The 17,479-nt window shown below is 36.3% G+C and overlaps 8 protein-coding genes and 8 long non-coding RNA genes across 16 annotated transcripts; 8 read left to right on the forward strand and 8 right to left on the reverse strand.

The window, feature by feature from the left end:
• Positions 1-5: 5 nt before the first annotated feature.
• Positions 6-3,171, reverse strand: SPOM_SPCC594.02C (uncharacterized protein). The gene has a single exon (NM_001022781.3). It carries the CDS (start codon positions 1,784-1,786, stop codon positions 317-319), a length of 1,470 nt encoding a protein of 489 aa, NP_587788.1. The 5' UTR covers positions 1,787-3,171; the 3' UTR covers positions 6-316.
• SPOM_SPNCRNA.6813 lies at positions 226-1,947 on the forward strand. The gene has a single exon (NR_196155.1). It is a non-coding gene; the product is annotated as a non-coding RNA (long non-coding RNA).
• Positions 2,153-2,529, forward strand: SPOM_SPNCRNA.6814. Its single transcript, NR_196156.1, has one exon. It is a non-coding gene; the product is annotated as a non-coding RNA (long non-coding RNA).
• On the forward strand, positions 2,858-3,114 carry SPOM_SPNCRNA.6815. The gene has a single exon (NR_196157.1). It is a non-coding gene; the product is annotated as a non-coding RNA (long non-coding RNA).
• On the reverse strand, positions 3,145-4,430 carry SPOM_SPNCRNA.1134. The gene has a single exon (NR_149986.1). It is a non-coding gene; the product is annotated as a non-coding RNA, possible alternative UTR (long non-coding RNA).
• Positions 3,409-4,682, forward strand: SPOM_SPCC594.03 (uncharacterized protein; the record flags this gene model as incomplete). Its single annotated transcript, NM_001022782.2, has 1 exon — positions 3,409-4,682. The coding sequence occupies one exon, from the start codon at positions 3,409-3,411 to the stop codon at positions 3,733-3,735; it is 327 nt and encodes a 108-aa protein (NP_587789.1). The 3' UTR covers positions 3,736-4,682.
• SPOM_SPCC594.04C (steroid oxidoreductase superfamily protein) lies at positions 4,428-5,835 on the reverse strand. The gene has a single exon (NM_001022783.3). It carries the CDS (start codon positions 5,784-5,786, stop codon positions 4,752-4,754), a length of 1,035 nt encoding a protein of 344 aa, NP_587790.2. The 5' UTR covers positions 5,787-5,835; the 3' UTR covers positions 4,428-4,751.
• spf1 (Set1C PHD finger subunit Spf1) lies at positions 5,813-7,535 on the reverse strand. Its single transcript, NM_001022784.3, has one exon. The coding sequence runs from the start codon at positions 7,529-7,531 to the stop codon at positions 6,257-6,259; it is 1,275 nt and encodes a 424-aa protein (NP_587791.1). The 5' UTR covers positions 7,532-7,535; the 3' UTR covers positions 5,813-6,256.
• Positions 6,787-9,165, forward strand: SPOM_SPNCRNA.6816. Its single transcript, NR_196158.1, has one exon. It is a non-coding gene; the product is annotated as a non-coding RNA (long non-coding RNA).
• On the reverse strand, positions 7,651-9,064 carry vsl1 (SNARE protein Vam7). Its single transcript, NM_001022785.3, has 2 exons — positions 9,007-9,064; positions 7,651-8,970 (listed from the first exon to the last, which is right to left on the reverse strand). Exons 1-2 carry the CDS (start codon positions 9,040-9,042, stop codon positions 7,981-7,983), a joined length of 1,026 nt encoding a protein of 341 aa, NP_587792.1. The 5' UTR covers positions 9,043-9,064; the 3' UTR covers positions 7,651-7,980.
• Positions 9,166-9,498: 333 nt separating the features above from the next.
• On the reverse strand, positions 9,499-11,070 carry bqt3 (bouquet formation protein Bqt3). Its single transcript, NM_001022786.3, has 2 exons — positions 10,893-11,070; positions 9,499-10,843 (listed from the first exon to the last, which is right to left on the reverse strand). The coding sequence occupies exons 1-2, from the start codon at positions 11,046-11,048 to the stop codon at positions 10,232-10,234; spliced, it is 768 nt and encodes a 255-aa protein (NP_587793.1). The 5' UTR covers positions 11,049-11,070; the 3' UTR covers positions 9,499-10,231.
• A 1,148-nt stretch (positions 11,071-12,218) lies between these two features.
• On the forward strand, positions 12,219-12,973 carry SPOM_SPNCRNA.6817. The gene has a single exon (NR_196159.1). It is a non-coding gene; the product is annotated as a non-coding RNA (long non-coding RNA).
• Positions 12,418-13,049, reverse strand: SPOM_SPNCRNA.6818. Its single transcript, NR_196160.1, has one exon. It is a non-coding gene; the product is annotated as a non-coding RNA (long non-coding RNA).
• A 266-nt stretch (positions 13,050-13,315) lies between these two features.
• qcr9 (putative ubiquinol-cytochrome-c reductase complex subunit 9) lies at positions 13,316-14,108 on the forward strand. The gene is made up of 4 exons (NM_001022787.4): positions 13,316-13,339; positions 13,406-13,491; positions 13,551-13,599; positions 13,665-14,108. Exons 1-4 carry the CDS (start codon positions 13,337-13,339, stop codon positions 13,728-13,730), a joined length of 204 nt encoding a protein of 67 aa, NP_587794.4. The 5' UTR covers positions 13,316-13,336; the 3' UTR covers positions 13,731-14,108.
• Positions 13,496-17,377, reverse strand: mcm3 (MCM complex subunit Mcm3). The gene has a single exon (NM_001022788.3). The coding sequence runs from the start codon at positions 17,137-17,139 to the stop codon at positions 14,500-14,502; it is 2,640 nt and encodes an 879-aa protein (NP_587795.1). The 5' UTR covers positions 17,140-17,377; the 3' UTR covers positions 13,496-14,499.
• Positions 14,381-17,478, forward strand: SPOM_SPNCRNA.6819. Its single transcript, NR_196161.1, has one exon. It is a non-coding gene; the product is annotated as a non-coding RNA (long non-coding RNA).
• Position 17,479: the final 1 nt, after the last annotated feature.

Consider the following 17,479-nt stretch of genomic DNA (forward strand, 5'->3'; position numbering starts at 1 on the left):
TTTTAGCAGAAAACAAATTCAGATAAACCTAAAGTTATGTAAGTTACTGTCAAAATTTTTAAAAGTTCAGTTAAGATTATTCCTTTTCCCTAATTTATGTTTTGTTAAAACTCTATGTTTGATGCATTTAAAACAAGAAGCCTATTGAACAGCGAAATATTAAGTTAATTGAAACATTAAAACATGAAAGATGCTGTTTCCAACGGATCTTAAAAACACGATTATACTAAAGAGATCAGCAGAAATAGTTGCCACGAGACAATAGGGAACATTTTCCGACTTAATATCACAGCCTTTATAATTCACAATATTTCAGTTAATGAACTACCGGTCTTTCGGTGAGTGTGCTGCTACGAGACGATGTATCGTCATAATCATACTCCCGCTCCTGGTTATTCACACTAGGTGCAGTAGAACCACCAACATTATTTATACTGGGGGCCGTCACTAACGAAAATGACGAGACGGCATCGTCACTAAAGCTTGGAGGGACCCTGGGTGAGTCAACAGACTTCCTGACGTTTGAAAGAGATGGTGCATCAGTATCATGATGTACAGCATTGCCGTCCTGTGGAAGCAACGTGGAAGGCAAATTTTGAGCTTCAGAAATAACTGTAGTAGTATGTGTCATATCAATGGGAGCATCGCTATGGACAAATCGACTAGGATTTTCAGCATTCTCTAAGGGCACATCATTATGAACAAAACGATCTTCACCATCTTGAACTTTAGTGGGGTCGTATGCAAGGGCAGAATCATCAACATCAGTTAATTTAGGGGCGTTCAATTGCAGAGGGGAAGCGGCAGCATTAGTAGGTTCGACAACTTCCGGTGCAAGATTGACGGGTTTCTCAAGAGGTGCTGGTGTTACAGGCGTGCGAGCGGGTGTTAAGTCCGAGTTTTCGTACATCTTTGGTTCAGGCTTAGGGAGGGCAGTAATATTAGCGTCGTTTTCTGAAGGCTGTGAAGAAGAAGTTCCTCGTTGTTGTTCTAAGTCGGACGTTTTAGGAAGTGATTTTTGATTCTTGGCGACATGAAGGTAGTGACCATACATATACATATGTAAAAATGCGATCCATGGTGTCAAAACGAAACCTTCACCACCACCAAAAATCAGCTTGAACACTTGAGGTGCCGGATAATTATTAAAATAATAATCATTGCCTTCATGTCTACCAGGAGCGCAAAGGATACCGACGGTGGCTGGCCAAAACAGGAACCATAAGGGAACTGACCATACTAAGCCGCGTAATCCGACAAAGACGAGCCACTCCATCCAGCGAAAAACAATAAACTTAAAGTGGTATCTAGGCTTGGCACGAAGCACTTCCCTAAGCAAAAAGTTTTCCGGCCACCACCCAAAGTAAATAGGCTTTACAAGTCCGGAACGTAAATCACCCTGTACCAAAATTGACTCAACCCAGTACGTGACAATAGCTTGAACGAAATTGGTTACAGCGGCATCACCAGAGAGTGTATCGGGAAGACGCCAAAGACGGACGGAAGTCTCGGTCTTCTTATACATACCATATGCAATGGCAAACTCAATACCTCCCGTGATAATAAAGGAACCACATGCAACAATGATTAAATAAACTATACGAGGAACATGAATGTTATGTCTGTAAAAGAAAGAATCTTCATTGATGGATAATCCCTCATCAAAAGGCTGACGACCACGATTAATGTGAAGCAAATCAATGTCCGAAGTATTCTTAACAGTAGGCTTCTTTTTGTTGGAAAAGTATTTCTTCCAGTAGTCGGAAGTAAAGACGGCAGGCGCCATTCGGAGGAAATTAGTGACGAATTACTTACTTCCGGTGAATATTAAGTAAACAGCAGGCAACGAGATCGTAAAGAACAGATATGTTTTAAACGACAAGAATAAGTTGAAGATCGAATGAACACAACTTGGGAAGATAAAAAATCACGTAAATAGAAGTTAATTTTGCGGAATATCTTCAATTAACAGACACAGATGGTCCGGTTTTGTTTGAGATAGATGCAGATGAAATTAAATAAAAAGTAAATTTTCAGTAATAGCAAAAAAATTTTGAGGATATTTTTGCCTTTGGTAAAAAAAAGAATGATATACAGTGAGAAATGAAAATTTTTCAAGTTTTCATACACGTATGTACGTTCTTCCAATATTAAGAAAGCGAAACAGAAAATGTCGTTTTAAAATGGATTAAATCGAACAGATTACTAAGAAACTGATGTGGGCTTATTTTTCCAATAGAAAAAGCAAGACAAAACGACCGGGTTTTCCTCTGTTTGAAAAAAATTTCTTCTCGATCAAACTATACGGAGAAAACGAAAGAAGCCGAGTACGAGATGATTAAGACAGCTGCAGAGTTAGATGATAAAAAGATTGCAACAAATCGCACACAGTAATAACAGGGCTTGAAGGTAGAAGAAATTGGTTATAGCAACCCGAAAAAAAAAGCGGAATAACGATCACACGGCACACAATAGAACGAAATTATAGGGGAGCAAAGCAGAGTAGGGCAAAGCAAATCACGTAAATACGTCGACAAATATTATTATAAAGTGTAAAAAAGATTTAACAATATTGAGAAGACAGATGTGCAGGCATATAAACGAGAAAGGCGAAAGAAAAAAGAATTAGTTCGTAAAATCAATCAATAGAAAGACTTTTTTTCGAACAAGTATTATATTGCTCACAAAATCAAACGTTCAAACAAGAACAAGGGAAATTAACAGAAAACGAAAACAAACAGATAATAAATTAATTAAAAAATAGTAAGTGTGAAGGGGTAGAGTAGGTTTTTGTACACAGACGTTCCCAAACCACCGTTCTCCAATAAAAATCCAAGGATAAAAAAATTGCAAATGAAGCCGGAACGGATTCTACAAACAGATGAAGAAGAGAAAACAACTTCAACAGTGTAAACGATAGGAAATAAACCTTATGGAAGAACTTGGTACGCCAAAGCAAACTATATGAAGCCTCAGTCCGCTTCTTTTACACTCAGGTATAATCCGTAAACAAGTCGCAAAACGCTCCGAAAAAAAACTTCAGAGGAAGCAAACTTCAACAGAATTAAAGAACCACCCAAATCACCTGAAAGCTTTCAGTTTCCACGTCTAAACGACAAATTTTCGAAATTTAAAACGACAAGTCCCTTGTTGTGTGTTTGGGGGACGGATGAAGCGTAAGCACATGCTACGTTATGTTTTCTTCATGATCCCATACTCAAACTCGGCAATGACTGTCCTGTGATGTCATAAATAACGATTTTGTTCGTAGTATATAATACCCTACCGTAATGTACCGCTCTCATCTCCCGGAGTGCGTTATTTCCTGACCTCGTGCCCCAGACAACCATCGCTCGGAAGCGTCAGGGGTCTTGAACGAGTCCACGTAACCGAGCCGGGGCATCCTCCATGTGGGTAACGTGTCACCTGCTCAAGAGAGAGAAAGACGAGATGAAGAAAAAATGGAGAGAATGGGCAAAGGAGGTATGCCAATTTGGAAAGCGAATTTTGTGCATTTCAATTACTGATGCGGCACTCGTAAACCTAGAGGTCCTTGAGCCAAAAAATTTTGAGCCTGGGACGCTAGACGGAGCGGGTTTGTTCGGGTGTTGGTCAGCTAACGGGTTGGGAATTGCATTGGCATATGAAATTACCAATAGTAGATTTGAGATCAACTCGGGATATACAGTTAAAGTGAAGTGTTTAAAGAGATTTCAAGGTGAGGCGAGAGGCTAGAATGCTCATGCAGAGCATGCACCCACGATCGTACCATAGAAGGGTGACAGATGGAGGATAAACCAAGGAAAAAAAAAGTTTAATAGAAGAAACAACGTTTAATGTTTTTAAATTGCATGAGACAAAGCAATGTTCTCAAATCAACAAGGCATCTTCTAAGCCAGGCTGCAAATGTGTAATGGACCAATGGAAAAATTCTTACTCACATGAGTAAACGTATAAAACTAACCCTCCGTGTGAATGGTAAACCATGTTACACAGATAAAGCAGCCAAGATAACAGAGAAGGAATTGTACTGTGTGTGTGAGAAAATATTCACATGATAGGTGGTGCTTAGGAACCAAGCAACTGGCGGATGCACAGAAGAAAATGGTAGAGAAAAATGTCAGAAAAACAAAGACAAATGAAAAAAAGAAAATAATAATAAACACTTGAATGAATTTACGGATGTACGTTCCAGTGAATGAATGAGTTTACGGAAAAGAATTGGGTTGGTTTCGCCTCCCTTTTCCCTCCCTCTTTTTCTCCACAGTGAAAAGATAAGATTTTAAAAAAATTTAACATTCAGTTTAAGGAAGCAAACACTTTTGATAGATGGTTTGAAGGCCGCACATAGTTTGAAGACAAAGAGACGAAGTTCAGTTGAGTTTGAGATTTCATAAAATGGATTGTTTCAAAAAATAAAAACAAATTTTTTTTTCTGTTCTGTGTCCTAATAGACATTAGCAATACTATAAACAAAGCCACCACATATTATAACATGGATGAAGAATTCACAAATCAGCATGGAAAAAAATTCACGGATCAGTTGCATAAATAAAGCTTGCATAACTCATCGACAAAACATTGGATAAATAGACTAAGATAGATACACAAGATAATAATACATAAATAAATTACAGTGAACCAAATTTTAGAGAGGGGGTAAAACGTCAAAAGGTTTTGTTACACCAATTGACAAATGAAAATGAAACGAGATCCATGGATCACTAATAGAGGAACATTTTGTTTCTCCATTAATCCTCCTTTAATGATGCATCGTCATCCACAATATCCCAATGACTACCATCTAATCGAGGAAAAAAGCGGCCGACTTTATCTTGATACACTCGATATAACGGATATTTTTCACAGGACATCTTTTCGGTAAGTCTGGTCGAGCCTTGAAAAACGCCCACTAGTCCAAGCCATGCAAAAATCGTCCAATTCAATAGTGATTCTGAAGCGATCGCTCCAAATAGATAAAATGAAAGCCAAATAAGTTGTTCTGCTAAAAAGTTGGGATGGCGACTCCATCGGAAGAGCCCTGTAGCATTGAAACCACGTCCAAGCGACAACAAGTCATACTTAAACCGAGGTGGCACGGTTTTGTCGACATTGTAATGATTTCGCGCTTCATAGTAATCCCATTGCTGTTGGTCGGCTAGCATTTCTAGCACAAACATAAACATGAAAAGCTCGAGTGCTATCCAATCCCATGCTCCAAATGCTCGTTCGTTTCCAGCCAACATGGCAATATACGTGGGAGATGCAAGCAAATATAGGTGGAGCACTTGAAAGATATGAATGTAAAAATAGTGGAATAATGGATATATCCATTTAGGCATGATTTGGCGAACTCTCACCCAACGATAGTCCTCTGCTCCTCGATTATAACCTCCTTTACGGTAATAATTGTAAGTAAGACGCGCGGACCATAGAGTCTGCAAAAATGCCATAATCATTAATCTTCGCGAAGCAATGTTGTATCCCAAACCATAAAACAGAAAATGCAAGGAAAAAGCCGTTGGCAGAATTGGCCATAGCCGATCCACTTGCGATGTATTTTTCGTCCAAACAGACACTCCCCAAAGCACATTTCCCAAAATAAATGAGAGAAGTAGTCCTACAACAAATGGATTCGTATTATAATAAAAATCTGCAAAATTCAACTTTCCAGTAAACAGTAACTTCAAATTGCTCAGTTGATACAGGTAAGGAGATACTGCAACTTTCCATTTTGCGGCATCAGATGCCGAATAAATAATTGGCATGGTGGATGCCAAAGTCATAGTGCTCGTTTGAAAAAGAACAATGGGAATGTCAGAAAGTTGGCTTTCTATAGCTCCACGAAATCCTCTGTCTCATTGTGACGTTAGCTTCTGGAATAAGAAGGATTAGTGAAATCCAAGGAGCCTGCGTTTTCCAAAAAATAAAATAAAATAAATTTCAAAACAAAAGAGAGAGAAAACCTCAAGGCCATTAAGACATGAGTTGATAAAAAGAGAGGGTGTAGAATGTATGTCCTTATGTTAAAAAGTGACTTTTTAGAAGGAAAAACCAAATTACCATCTGTCAACATTATTTTGCGAAACAGGGAGTCAATAAATTTAAAGCCAAAATTAAGAGACAAATGCCAAGCAATATAAACTTTTCTTTCATTAACATTTGCGAATCAATGCCTCGTGATTTACATGAAATGATCTAGAAATTAAAGCAAACTTCAAAATTGTAAATTAAACCAAAAGATGCATCCTTCTGTTTATTTTAATAAATTAGCCATTTTTTCGGGAGATAACTGTTCATGACAAAATCGAGCATAACCGTCGTATTGTATCCCGGGTAGGCACCTCTGTTTTTGATGCTCCAACATTACATCTTTGGCAGTTTGCTTCATGTTTAGTTTTTGTAAAATATTACTTTCTTGCAACTCAAAATCTTCGGTAAAAATTACCTGCCAGCTTGTGTGCTTTGCACATCTTCGCTTCTCTGTAAAGCAGGTGGACTCAGGAGAAGGATCTATACTCATGTCAAGAGATAGCGGTGCTCCATTTGAAACTTTTTCCCACAATTCATTCATTTGTTGTTGATTGAATAAAAGTCGAGAATCGAATCCACACAGATCTTTCTTAATACCTTCTCTTTCTTTGTAAGCAAGAACCGCTCTCCGCGAAGAATCTTTGATCAACTGAAGAAATATTTTTTTGTTAGATGCTACTTCTTTCTCTTTATTTAATTGCACAATTTCTGCGTTCAGCCTATTGGCCTCCTCAATTTCAAAATTGTACACAACTTCAGGAGGAACTTGGCTTGGCAATGTCGGTCCCACCGTACCCAAATTTTGAAATTCTTCCCTTTTTTTTGCAAACAATACAAGATTTTTTATAGCAGAAGGTTCAACCGTACTCAGCTTTACTTTTTCTCGAAAAAAATCGACTCCATGTTTATCACTACAATAGTTGGAATTAGGTCTTGTGGGATTCGAGCATTCTCGTAACCGGCATTTTCTTTTCCAAGTAGTTATACCCTTTCCTTCTTCTGTGCATTTAGGACAAAAGTACTGTACAGTTAAATCATTATAAGATTCAGGTATATTAACGCAAGTGCCATGAAACCAATCTTCGCAACCATCACATCCTAACATCCATGATCCATCATCAGGCTTTTGGCATATACAATACAATGGTCTTTGATGATCGGCTGTAGACAGATTGAGTTGGCTATTCGCATTTCCTCGGTGTTTTCGTGGACCCCTTCTATGAGCTGATACGGGTGGTTTTTTGGGTATTGTAGGCTGTTGAATGACTTGCATTTCTATGTCTGTTTCCGTTGAGGAAGAATCAACGTGACCGTTGACTTCTTCAACCTCCATTTTAACAGATTTATTGAGAATTACGTTGGCGTCTTTCTCTTCCTCATTGTTAGCTGTCTCGATATGAAAATCAGTAATGGTGCCTCTATTCGAATCCTCAAATTTTACAATTGATTCTACATGAGTTTTTTCATTTTCCTCAGTATTCTCTTGCGTTAATTCCATTATTGGAATTTCAGTTGTCTAAGTCTGTCAATAAGTAAAATCTAAAGAAAGCGAGCTTAAGCACAGTACACTAAATGCATTAAAAGGAACTACAAGCCAAACCAAAATACAAAAGAAATGGGGTCTGTCAAAACAAGTTGAAATTTAAACAAGTCGTATATTAATATCAAGCTTAATTAAAGGAGACAATTATTTCAACCTTGACGGACGAACTAACCATGCCTATATAACTCACAGAGGTTACTGCGGTATCTTCAAGAAGATTAAACAAAAAAAAAAAAAAAGGAAAGAACGCAAATACACCAAATAATAAATATTTTTAGCCCAGATAATCTCATCCAAGACAATCACTAATGTAGCAGAATTGGATAGAAAACAAGACAAAACTGCAAAAGAAGATTCCATTAAATTTCGTGAAATTAAATCAAATACTCATAAACACCCAAATATTAACCCAATTTGCGAAGGCCAGCTCGTGTTCTGTGTAGCTTTTTTTGGTTTGCATATGCTTCATTAGAAAGCTCGTCTAACATGGAGTTTTGCTCGACAACTTCTTGATTAATCATTTTCGAAAGCTCCTTCTGCCTTTGAATAATAGGCAATAACGATTCTGCTTGCATATCTTGATCTTCCATAGTTTGATTCTGCATGTTGTACAGTCCTACATTATCAAGCTTTTTTGTTGTCTGTGTCTCTGGCATTCTGTTTTTTCCAAGGACTCTGTTCAAAGAGGTATTAGATTGTTTGTCAGTAGATGCAGATAATGGGCGAAAGGGAGAACTAGGATTAGAAGAGTTTAATTGAGATGAGGCAGAAGGAGGAGCGACTGGGCTGTTTGCATTTTTAACTAACCGTTTAAATGACAAGAATTCAGAACCAAGCTGTTCTAACATATCTTTTCGTCGAAGGATTTCTCCTGGACCAAGAGCATTTGCTAATTCTAATTTGTCTAACGATTCTGAAAGGTTATCCATTAGCGACTTTATTGCATAGACATTCTTTGTTTGAACTCCTATCGTAATGCTTTTTCCACTCATTAAGTCAACTCGGTACATATGTAAATTACGTTTACAATCTTGAAATACTTGAATCCAATCTGTCGGACCCAAAAACTGACCCTGTGTTTCATCTTCCGATTCATCTTTAATATTTAGAAATTTTTTAACCACAGGCATTTTTATCCATGGCGTTTCTGAAAGGCATTGAACGTAAGCTTGTAAAGCAAGTCGTCGAGATTCACGTAACTTTTCATTTGTCACAGTTGAAGAAACCCAAGATTTAGAGGGGAGTTTGCAAAGTCTACTGTTGTAGTCATTTGGCCGAATTTGAGCATCCAAAGCAACGAATTCATTGAACCGACGAAATACAACATGTTTCCCACCATTCGGAAATGCTACTTCAATATGGTAAACCGTCCATCGTGAATATTCATCAGAAGACTAGTTGTAAGTAAAAATTAAAGGAATAAAGCTTACTTGAGACGTTTCTGGTATTTTAATTTTTAGCGCCATACTTGCTATGAACAGGTTGATCAACAATGAGTTCATGAACAACAGACTACTGTATCGGATTTACTGCACTATCGTTATAAAACTGTATAATGTAGAATTTGAGCTTTCAAATAGTATAGGTTCTATTAGTTGAATAAAGATAAATTTCAGTTTCATGATGCTTTAGATCCTTTAAACCTCATGTTTTCCTTGATGCGCGAGATGCCTTTACGATTATCGAATTGGCAGGTATTGAAAGAAAGTTTACCAGTTTGCAATAGATTTAGAAATTAAAATAATGAATTAGGTTAGTATATTATCTTATACCTTTAAACACTTTATAGTCAGATTATTGAGTATTTTTTTTGGCACTCGTGAACGGTGCAACTTACAAGTAATTACAATACCTAAACAGAAGAACGGCAAAATCTTAACGAAGCTTAGTAATAAACAGAAATTGTTTATTTTCTATATTTTCCTACATGGATTGGTTGCAAGCGCGACTTGCCTAAAGTATTAAAAGCACAGAATAAACGCCAGATCGTAACATTATGCAAAAGTGTAAGTATAGGTAGATTCCAAATAACAACAGTACTCTGATATGCATAAAGATTTTTCACTTAAAATACATGTCATGTAAATATAAAGGCCCCACAGATGATATATAATAGTACTAGTGGAACTTAACAACTGTTTTTTCATATCACGAGAGGGAAAAATATACAGCGAAAAGACTTCTCACATTTGCTTAAAGTATAACCATATACTGCTTTTGAACGATCATCCAATTCAAACTATGCGACCCTAATAGATGAGAATAAAGGACGAAACATCCCACAATGGATATCTTTTAAAAGAGTTCGGAATCAATTTGAAACCACAGTCATTAAATTACATATATTCATAGTCAGTTCCACACATGATGTTCAACTCAGAAAGAAGAAATCTGCCTCCTTCATCAGAAATAAATTCCACCGTGAAAACGAAAAATGAAAAAGAGAAGAAAAAGGGCATTAACCTGATGAAAAAAGTTTGACGTTACCTCACTGAAATTATTGAACACGAGTAAAGACATATAGACAAATTTGGAAAATCCCATAACAGATACAATGAATTAAGATAAGCCCATGAGAACTTCCACCAGGAAGTAAACAACCAACTAACTACATTACAAGAAAAAAAATGATGTAAAAGAAACAGAACTCGAACTTTACAGAGACAATGCCCAGCAGATAAAAGTGATAATCCAAATTTGTGACAAGTAAGCACCCACCACTTGGAACATGGCGGACCAATTCATTGAAAACAAAATTGAATAAGGAATAAAGCAATTCCACAGAGTAAGGAAAATCATCAAAAATAATGATTGGGGAATAGGCCTTTCACTAAACACGACTCTTTGAATAACGTAACCAATTGGTACATGGGCAAGATATTGTAACGGGAGCGGAGGGGCAACGAGACTAGTAACAACGTTATGGGAGTTTCCAAGAATAAGACCGTTTAAGAATATCTTTTGTGATATATAATTAAGCACGCTGATCAATACACTCGCCATAATTGTGAATAGGAAAGAGACACTATACTGTGTGTTGACTTGGTTTGAACATTTGATGGGGTTAGCTCTAGAGAAACAGCGCGCCACTAGCAAAGAAATGGCGTCAATTATGAATGCCCAAGCAATTTGACTCAAAGGAGTAAGGTAGTAGGTCGAGAGAAGCACGTATACTGGATATTTCGTAAGTAAAAGCCATCCATAACCTAGGTTGAATTTCTGCAACAGAAGAGATTGACCAACGTGCATAATAATTGATAAATAACTCTTTCAATCCATTGTTAGTAAATCTAAACTTATATAATGATCTGCATACCATCCAGTAAGGAATATCACTTTCCACCACCCCCGTGGAAGCTAATAATCGTGGATTGAGGTGATAATTTAGCAAGCCATAAGTTAACGTGTGTAAAAATAGGTAAATGGACACCTTTATGGTGTTTGAAGACGAACAGCACTTCGATCCTGACATTTTGCGAATATTGGTAGTTTTCATATAGTTTGTCATCGATGAACACACAAGTAACGATTGATCAGGTAACAGTATCTTCAAACAATGGAGTCTGTGAAATGGTAAATAATGAATCAGCAGGAAACCAGGATCCTTTGAATTTAGGTAGTAAGTCTATGGAAAACCAAAATTATATTTTTCTTGAAATTCCGTGTTATTAAATCTCTAGGATTAGTTTGCAAGAAAGTGTTCTCCGTGCAAACATTAGAACCGTGGGATTTTAAGCATAAAATGGGTACAAAATGAAATATAAAAACAAAGAATGACCGATGCCTTTATTACCATGAATAATTATGTGTTTTGAATTATCCCTAAAAAAAAAAAACATTACCTTTATTTTCACTTTATTAAAATAATTTTAACTTATTCATGGAGTTGGTTCATTAACTTAAATGATCGTAAATAATAATCCAAAAAACCTTATACTGCTAATTTACTAGTACCTTTTTTTTTATTTTATTCTTTTTTAAAAAAGAAAAAAGGGGAAATTAGCGACATATATTATGGACTTAAATTTTTCTAAGTACATTACTTTACGTATATGCAACGATTAAAATCAAACTGAAGTAAAAAGGTGATTTTTTATAATTCCTAAAGTCAAACAAAATAATTATTTAATAACATAAAAACCATGAGGTGATTGACTTGAGCGGTAATTTAATATATCAAATAATTTATGTTATTTCAAATCTCTCTTCCCTTAATAATCTGATAATCTATAGTCACTGAGAACACATATATAATAAAAAATGTGCTATTTCAAAATATTTATTCCATTATAGGTAGCTTCATTTTTCATGAGAGAATCGCCAGTGTATATTGAAAATTCATAAAAATAAAAAGCTAAATATTTCGGACAATTGAGACAAAAAAACCTATAAATATATATGTACATATTAAAATAATTTTTTGAAATTTATTAGAATAATCAAGCTCAAGCTTTTGCATTGAAAAGAATTTATACATAAAACATGAATGTCTAAGTATAAAAATTTGAATTAACTAGTTGCTTATATTTCTACCTTTGACATAATGTTATTAAAGAAAGGAAATAAATACATCTGAACGAAATAAATTATAAGTTTATAGGTAAAATGGTTATACAAAGGTGGAAGTACTGTTGGCGTAACTTATTTTTCTGAAGCATTAATGCAAACACCAAACCCGTGCCAACATTAATACTCCATATCTGAAAGAGATAAGTTATTCTATATAGTAAAAAGCTAAATGATTATCAACAAAGTCGATACAATTGCTATATCGGATTTTATATTCACTGATACTCAAAGAATATCAAAATACAATTACTGCATTCTTTACAAATTCTGGATTTCTTTTTGGTTTAAAAAGAATTCATTGAGGCGATTTGAGGATTAGCAGCATATATGTCAAACATTTAAAAGTGTAAACAAAGTATAGAAGAGCTAGCAAATAGCGGAAAAAGGAACGCCCAAAAACTTTATTAATATTAAATATAGAAATTTCTTATGAAATGGCAAGTTTAATTCAAATATGCCAAAAATCTCCTTGTTTTAACAATCGAGAAAACACAGGAATTCACAAAATAGCCATGTACTTGAAAGTCCTTCATCGCGAATGTATTATTGCATTTAACATATATTGTTCCAATTGTACTGCCAGACAAACCAGAATAATATTTTTAACAACATAGCGTGTTCAAAAACTCAACTTGACTTTTCATCAATTAATCATTTTTTGTCGAAATCGTTACAAGTATTTGAGAGAGCGTAATGATTACATTACTTAAATCCAGCTGATGATGTACAAAAGATAATAATTGCGGTTTTTGAAAATGAAAGCGAAGTTTAGAAAAGGGCTTGCTATGTGCATACTGAATGTTTAAGCAACATAAAGACGATTCTATTCGAAAACCGTGCAGAAATACAAGACTTGCTGTTTCGTTTGCTAGATCAATCGATAGTCAAGATTATTTTATACATTAATAAATAGTAAGGTAACTGATCAATCAATAAATTTAACCAACAAATTGTTTCTCGCCATGTAATAGTTTTAGAATTTTTTAGATATTTACCAAATAGTGATACAGAGCGCGAATCATGATAGTGAGTTCTTGAGAGGACTACCATATCGCTTTCATCGATTACAAGCTAGTTAAATCATTAAATTATCTTTTGCATTCGGAACGATCTTCCTCACTATTCCCTTTCCTTCTGATGCTATTCGCTCAGTTTTCGCATTCCATTACCAACTTACTCCCCTCTCTTTCAATGGTAAGTAAAGGGATATCGAGATGTTGAAAACAATGGTTTGGATCGATTTTAATCAATTTCAATTAGGCTAGTTCAACTATTTACAATATTTTCTTCCGAAGAAACTCTTCATTCTACGCAACTATATTTGTGTCTGCTTTTTTTGCTAAAATGTATGTGGAATTGTGTTGTTTAACTATTATCGAATGATTCAATTATACTAATGTTCTAGTGGATTTGACGTTTTTACAGACAGTGTTTGGAAGCGTGCCAATGCTGGGGTATGTATTTTCGATTAGTGAATGATTGAAGCGACTGTGGATATCGAGTGCTAACAAGACGATAGTTAACATGGGACGAGGTTAAGCCTCGTTTTCTCAACAAAGACGAAGATGCTGAGGATGATGAATAAAAGAATCATTTGACTTTGGATTTTCTCAATTCTTTTGTTTGTTATTGACTGCTTTAGCTTATTGTTTTCTCTCCTTTGAGGACTGATTTTGAACTTGTTTTGAAATCACCAAATACCCCATTTAAAAAGTCTATCTTCAGTGTTATCGTTCCCTTTATGTTTGCCCACGCTGTATGAAGTGTTGGGTGCATTCAGTTGCACGATTTGAACTGGCAAGCAGCTGTTTAAGATTATAGCTGGTTTACTAAATAACGAACATTATCATTTTCATTAAAATACCTAATAACCAGTTTTAAAAGAACTGCTGTAAGAAGTTGGTAATTATTAGTGTATTCAAAATTTCATCTACCAGGCGTGTGTGAACACCACATCACTCAGAGTTGAATTGTTTTAAAGCTTGTAAGTATATTTTTGAAAAAGTAATTTGAACTATGAGTGTGACTCAACCTTTACCAGACGTTAGTTGCATACGATTTGAAATCTTCAAATACTTACGAACAACTCGTTACATTTCAAATTTAATACATTAACAAGAGTGTAAGCTTGCTATAAAATGAGTCTAATGCCTCATTGGCAAAAATGAAAAGAGTGAGAATAGTAAATAAAACTTCAAAAAAGTAATGAGATTATGCAAAAAGCAGATTGTCCATTTAATAACGGGATAGTTTGATCTTGAACAAACATAAGTCTTCATGCAATAGAGCTAATGCAAATATTTAGGTGAACCAGGAACCACGATATGATTTTTAATAACTTAACCAAATCAAAATTAAATACGATAAACCACATTATCTGAAAACATGATCTTGTTCTGAGCGTCCATTTCTTTAAGTGCCACAATAGCTTCTTCTCTCGAAAATCCTACATCATCCTCGATATTATTAATTGATTCCAAAACATCTTCCAAAGAGGCACACTCTTCTGAGAACAGCTCGGATTTTGTAAGGGAAGCCAACCGGGCCATGAACACAGACATCTTCTCACGAGGTAATGAAACTGTGCTCTGCTCGCTCACAGATGCCGACACTTCAGAAGCCACGCTAGTGCCTGTATTGATGTTACGGTCACTGCTGGCTAGCTCTCTCGATGTAGCTGGTAAGGTCGAGTGAGTGGAAGGCCATGATAACTGGGTATTTGATGTTCCTACATTATAGGAACCAGCTGTTCCAGCGATACTTGAACCAATCTCCGAACCAGATTCTTGACTTTGCGAAGTTGCATTCTGAGATCGGGTAACTCTTCTCGATCCCGAATCAATGACCATGTTTGTATCCATTTCTTCTTCAGATTCCTCAATATCCATGTCATCGGAATTATCGTCTTCTGAGTCAAACTCTTCACCAGCCTCTAGGCGTTGTTTTTTGTGCTTCTTCCTTTTCGGTTTAACAACTTCACGAAACAAAGCATAACGCAAAATTTTTTCCGCAGCCTTTGCATCTTTGACTTCCACAACTGAGCTCAAACGTGCTTTGGCGTGAGCAGTACTTAATCGAATCAAGGTTTCTAAAGTACGTGCCGTCAAGGGACTTGTGCGCCGCTGGTTTCCTTGTAAATCGTCATTTCGTAACCCACAATAAATATTGGTAATGTACTCAGCGGTTGCTTGATTCAGAATAGGGTGGATACGAGATTTTGCATACTGAATATATTTCCGCACAAAGTTGATGTTAAGCAATTCTTTCTTCTTCGTTCGAGCATTCGCATGCAAAAGACTTGAAAATGTTTCCCAGACTGGAGTCTCAACTTCCTGTTCAACGTTTTCCGTAGAGACACCAGCAGCGTTTGTAGCTCCAACGTTTAATACACTGTTTAAGGAATCACGAACCGGCGTACCTGGCTCAACACCAGGAGGCAAGTAACGATGCATTCTCAATACATGCTCACTGAGAGCACGGTCCTTTTTATCATCGATATCATCTGTAACAATGAAAAGAAGGTCAAAACGCGAAAGCATAGAATCTGGAAGTGCTATATTTTGGTGAGGATCTTTACGAATATCGTATTGTCCATATATAGGATTTGCAGCGGCAATCACACTACACCGAGCATTAAGCGAAGTATGAATACCGGCTTTAGCAATCGTAACTGTCTGTTGTTCCATAACTTCATGAATAGCAACTCTATCTATGTCACTCATCTTGTCAAACTCATCAATGCAAACCACGCCACGGTCTGCTAATACCATGGCACCAGCCTCTAAACGACGCTCGCCAGTTTCTTTATCTGTGGTCACTGCAGCAGTTAAACCTACGCCAGAAGAACCACGACCAGTCGTAGCTATAGCAAGTGGAGCGGTATTAAGTACAAATCTAAGAAGTTGAGATTTTGCAGTGGACGGATCACCAACCATCAAAATATTTATATCACCACGAATATGAGTTCCATTCGTCAAATTTTTTTCAGTTCCTCCCAGAAGAAGAAGTAAAATTGCTTGCTTGACGTATTCATAGCCATAAATACTGGGAGCAAGACTCGTAGAGAGAAGTTCAAACACATTTTTTTTTCTGGCCAATTTATTTATGTTACGAATATCAGCATCAGTGATGTCTAATGCACCACCACCAACATTTCCCAAACCAGGTTTATTCCCTAACAAAACAACATTGTTCGCTAGCAGCACAGTTCGAAACGTCGCGCTTGTATTACCAGATGTTTTAGACCCCATAGAACGATATTGTCCTACTATATTAACACGATCACCAGGTTTAACAGTATCAACTAAGTCATCATCCAACAAAATGTCAATTGATCTAGGAAGTTGTCCTGGTGGTGCACGTTCAGGCATTTCCTGAAGAGAAATTGACTGATGATCGCGAAAGGTGCTGAAGCCAAATTCTATTGATAGGGGATTACCGTTTTCGTCTTGTGTTGGATATACAGTGGATTGAAAGCTAAGGCCGCCATTCATAGTAGCATCGGCATATTGTTTGAAATGATGTCTTTTTGTAGCTTCGCAGTAATGAACAGATTTAATTACTTTAGGACGAACAAAAGAGCAGCGCGTAACAATTCCTTCCAGAGAAATCATCTTATTTAAATGCATGGCTCTCAAAGTACGTGGATTCACATGGTGGTCACCAAACGATCCCCTGAAACCCACGTAAAACAGCTTATCCTTTAGGTCCTTATGAACAACAGGATCTATGAGAGTGCTAACTACATTTCTCAATGCCTCATCAAAAGGTTCCACATATTCAAGAGGCTTCAAAAGAACACCATCAGCTAATTCTCGGTTGTAATCGCGCAGTTCATCAATATTGACAATTAAACGACGCTGACCCATGTTAAGCATTCTAAGGATTGCCTCTTGGTACAAGGTAACGTTAGCATCATCAGTGTCATGTTCAAGATATTCTTGAAAAATTCTAACACGGTCTTTAAAAACCTCATCTGCTAACAGCTCAGTCATTTTTATAAGCGCTTTTTATTACCGTCCTATAACTTGTAAAAAAATATCCAAAGGTTTCCAATTTTATCATGCGATACCTGCAAGCAAATGTGTTGATCGAATGCTGTAGGGATTTCGCGTATAACTTAAGTGAGTTAAATCAAACCGCACAGGTTTTAATACAATATCCAATACTAGCCTTTTACAGGCTTATTACTGCCCTCCAAACTTTGATAAAGTTTTCGATAGATGAAGAAGTATTCTTATGTTGGATGGACTATTTCCTTTATAACTATACGAAGTTACAAAATGTTACTTGATCGAAAACGAAATTGTAAATACATAAATACAAAAAAAGTTA

This window comes from Schizosaccharomyces pombe (assembly GCF_000002945.2).
Source record: "Schizosaccharomyces pombe strain 972h- genome assembly, chromosome: III".
NCBI lineage: Eukaryota > Fungi > Ascomycota > Schizosaccharomycetes > Schizosaccharomycetales > Schizosaccharomycetaceae > Schizosaccharomyces > Schizosaccharomyces pombe.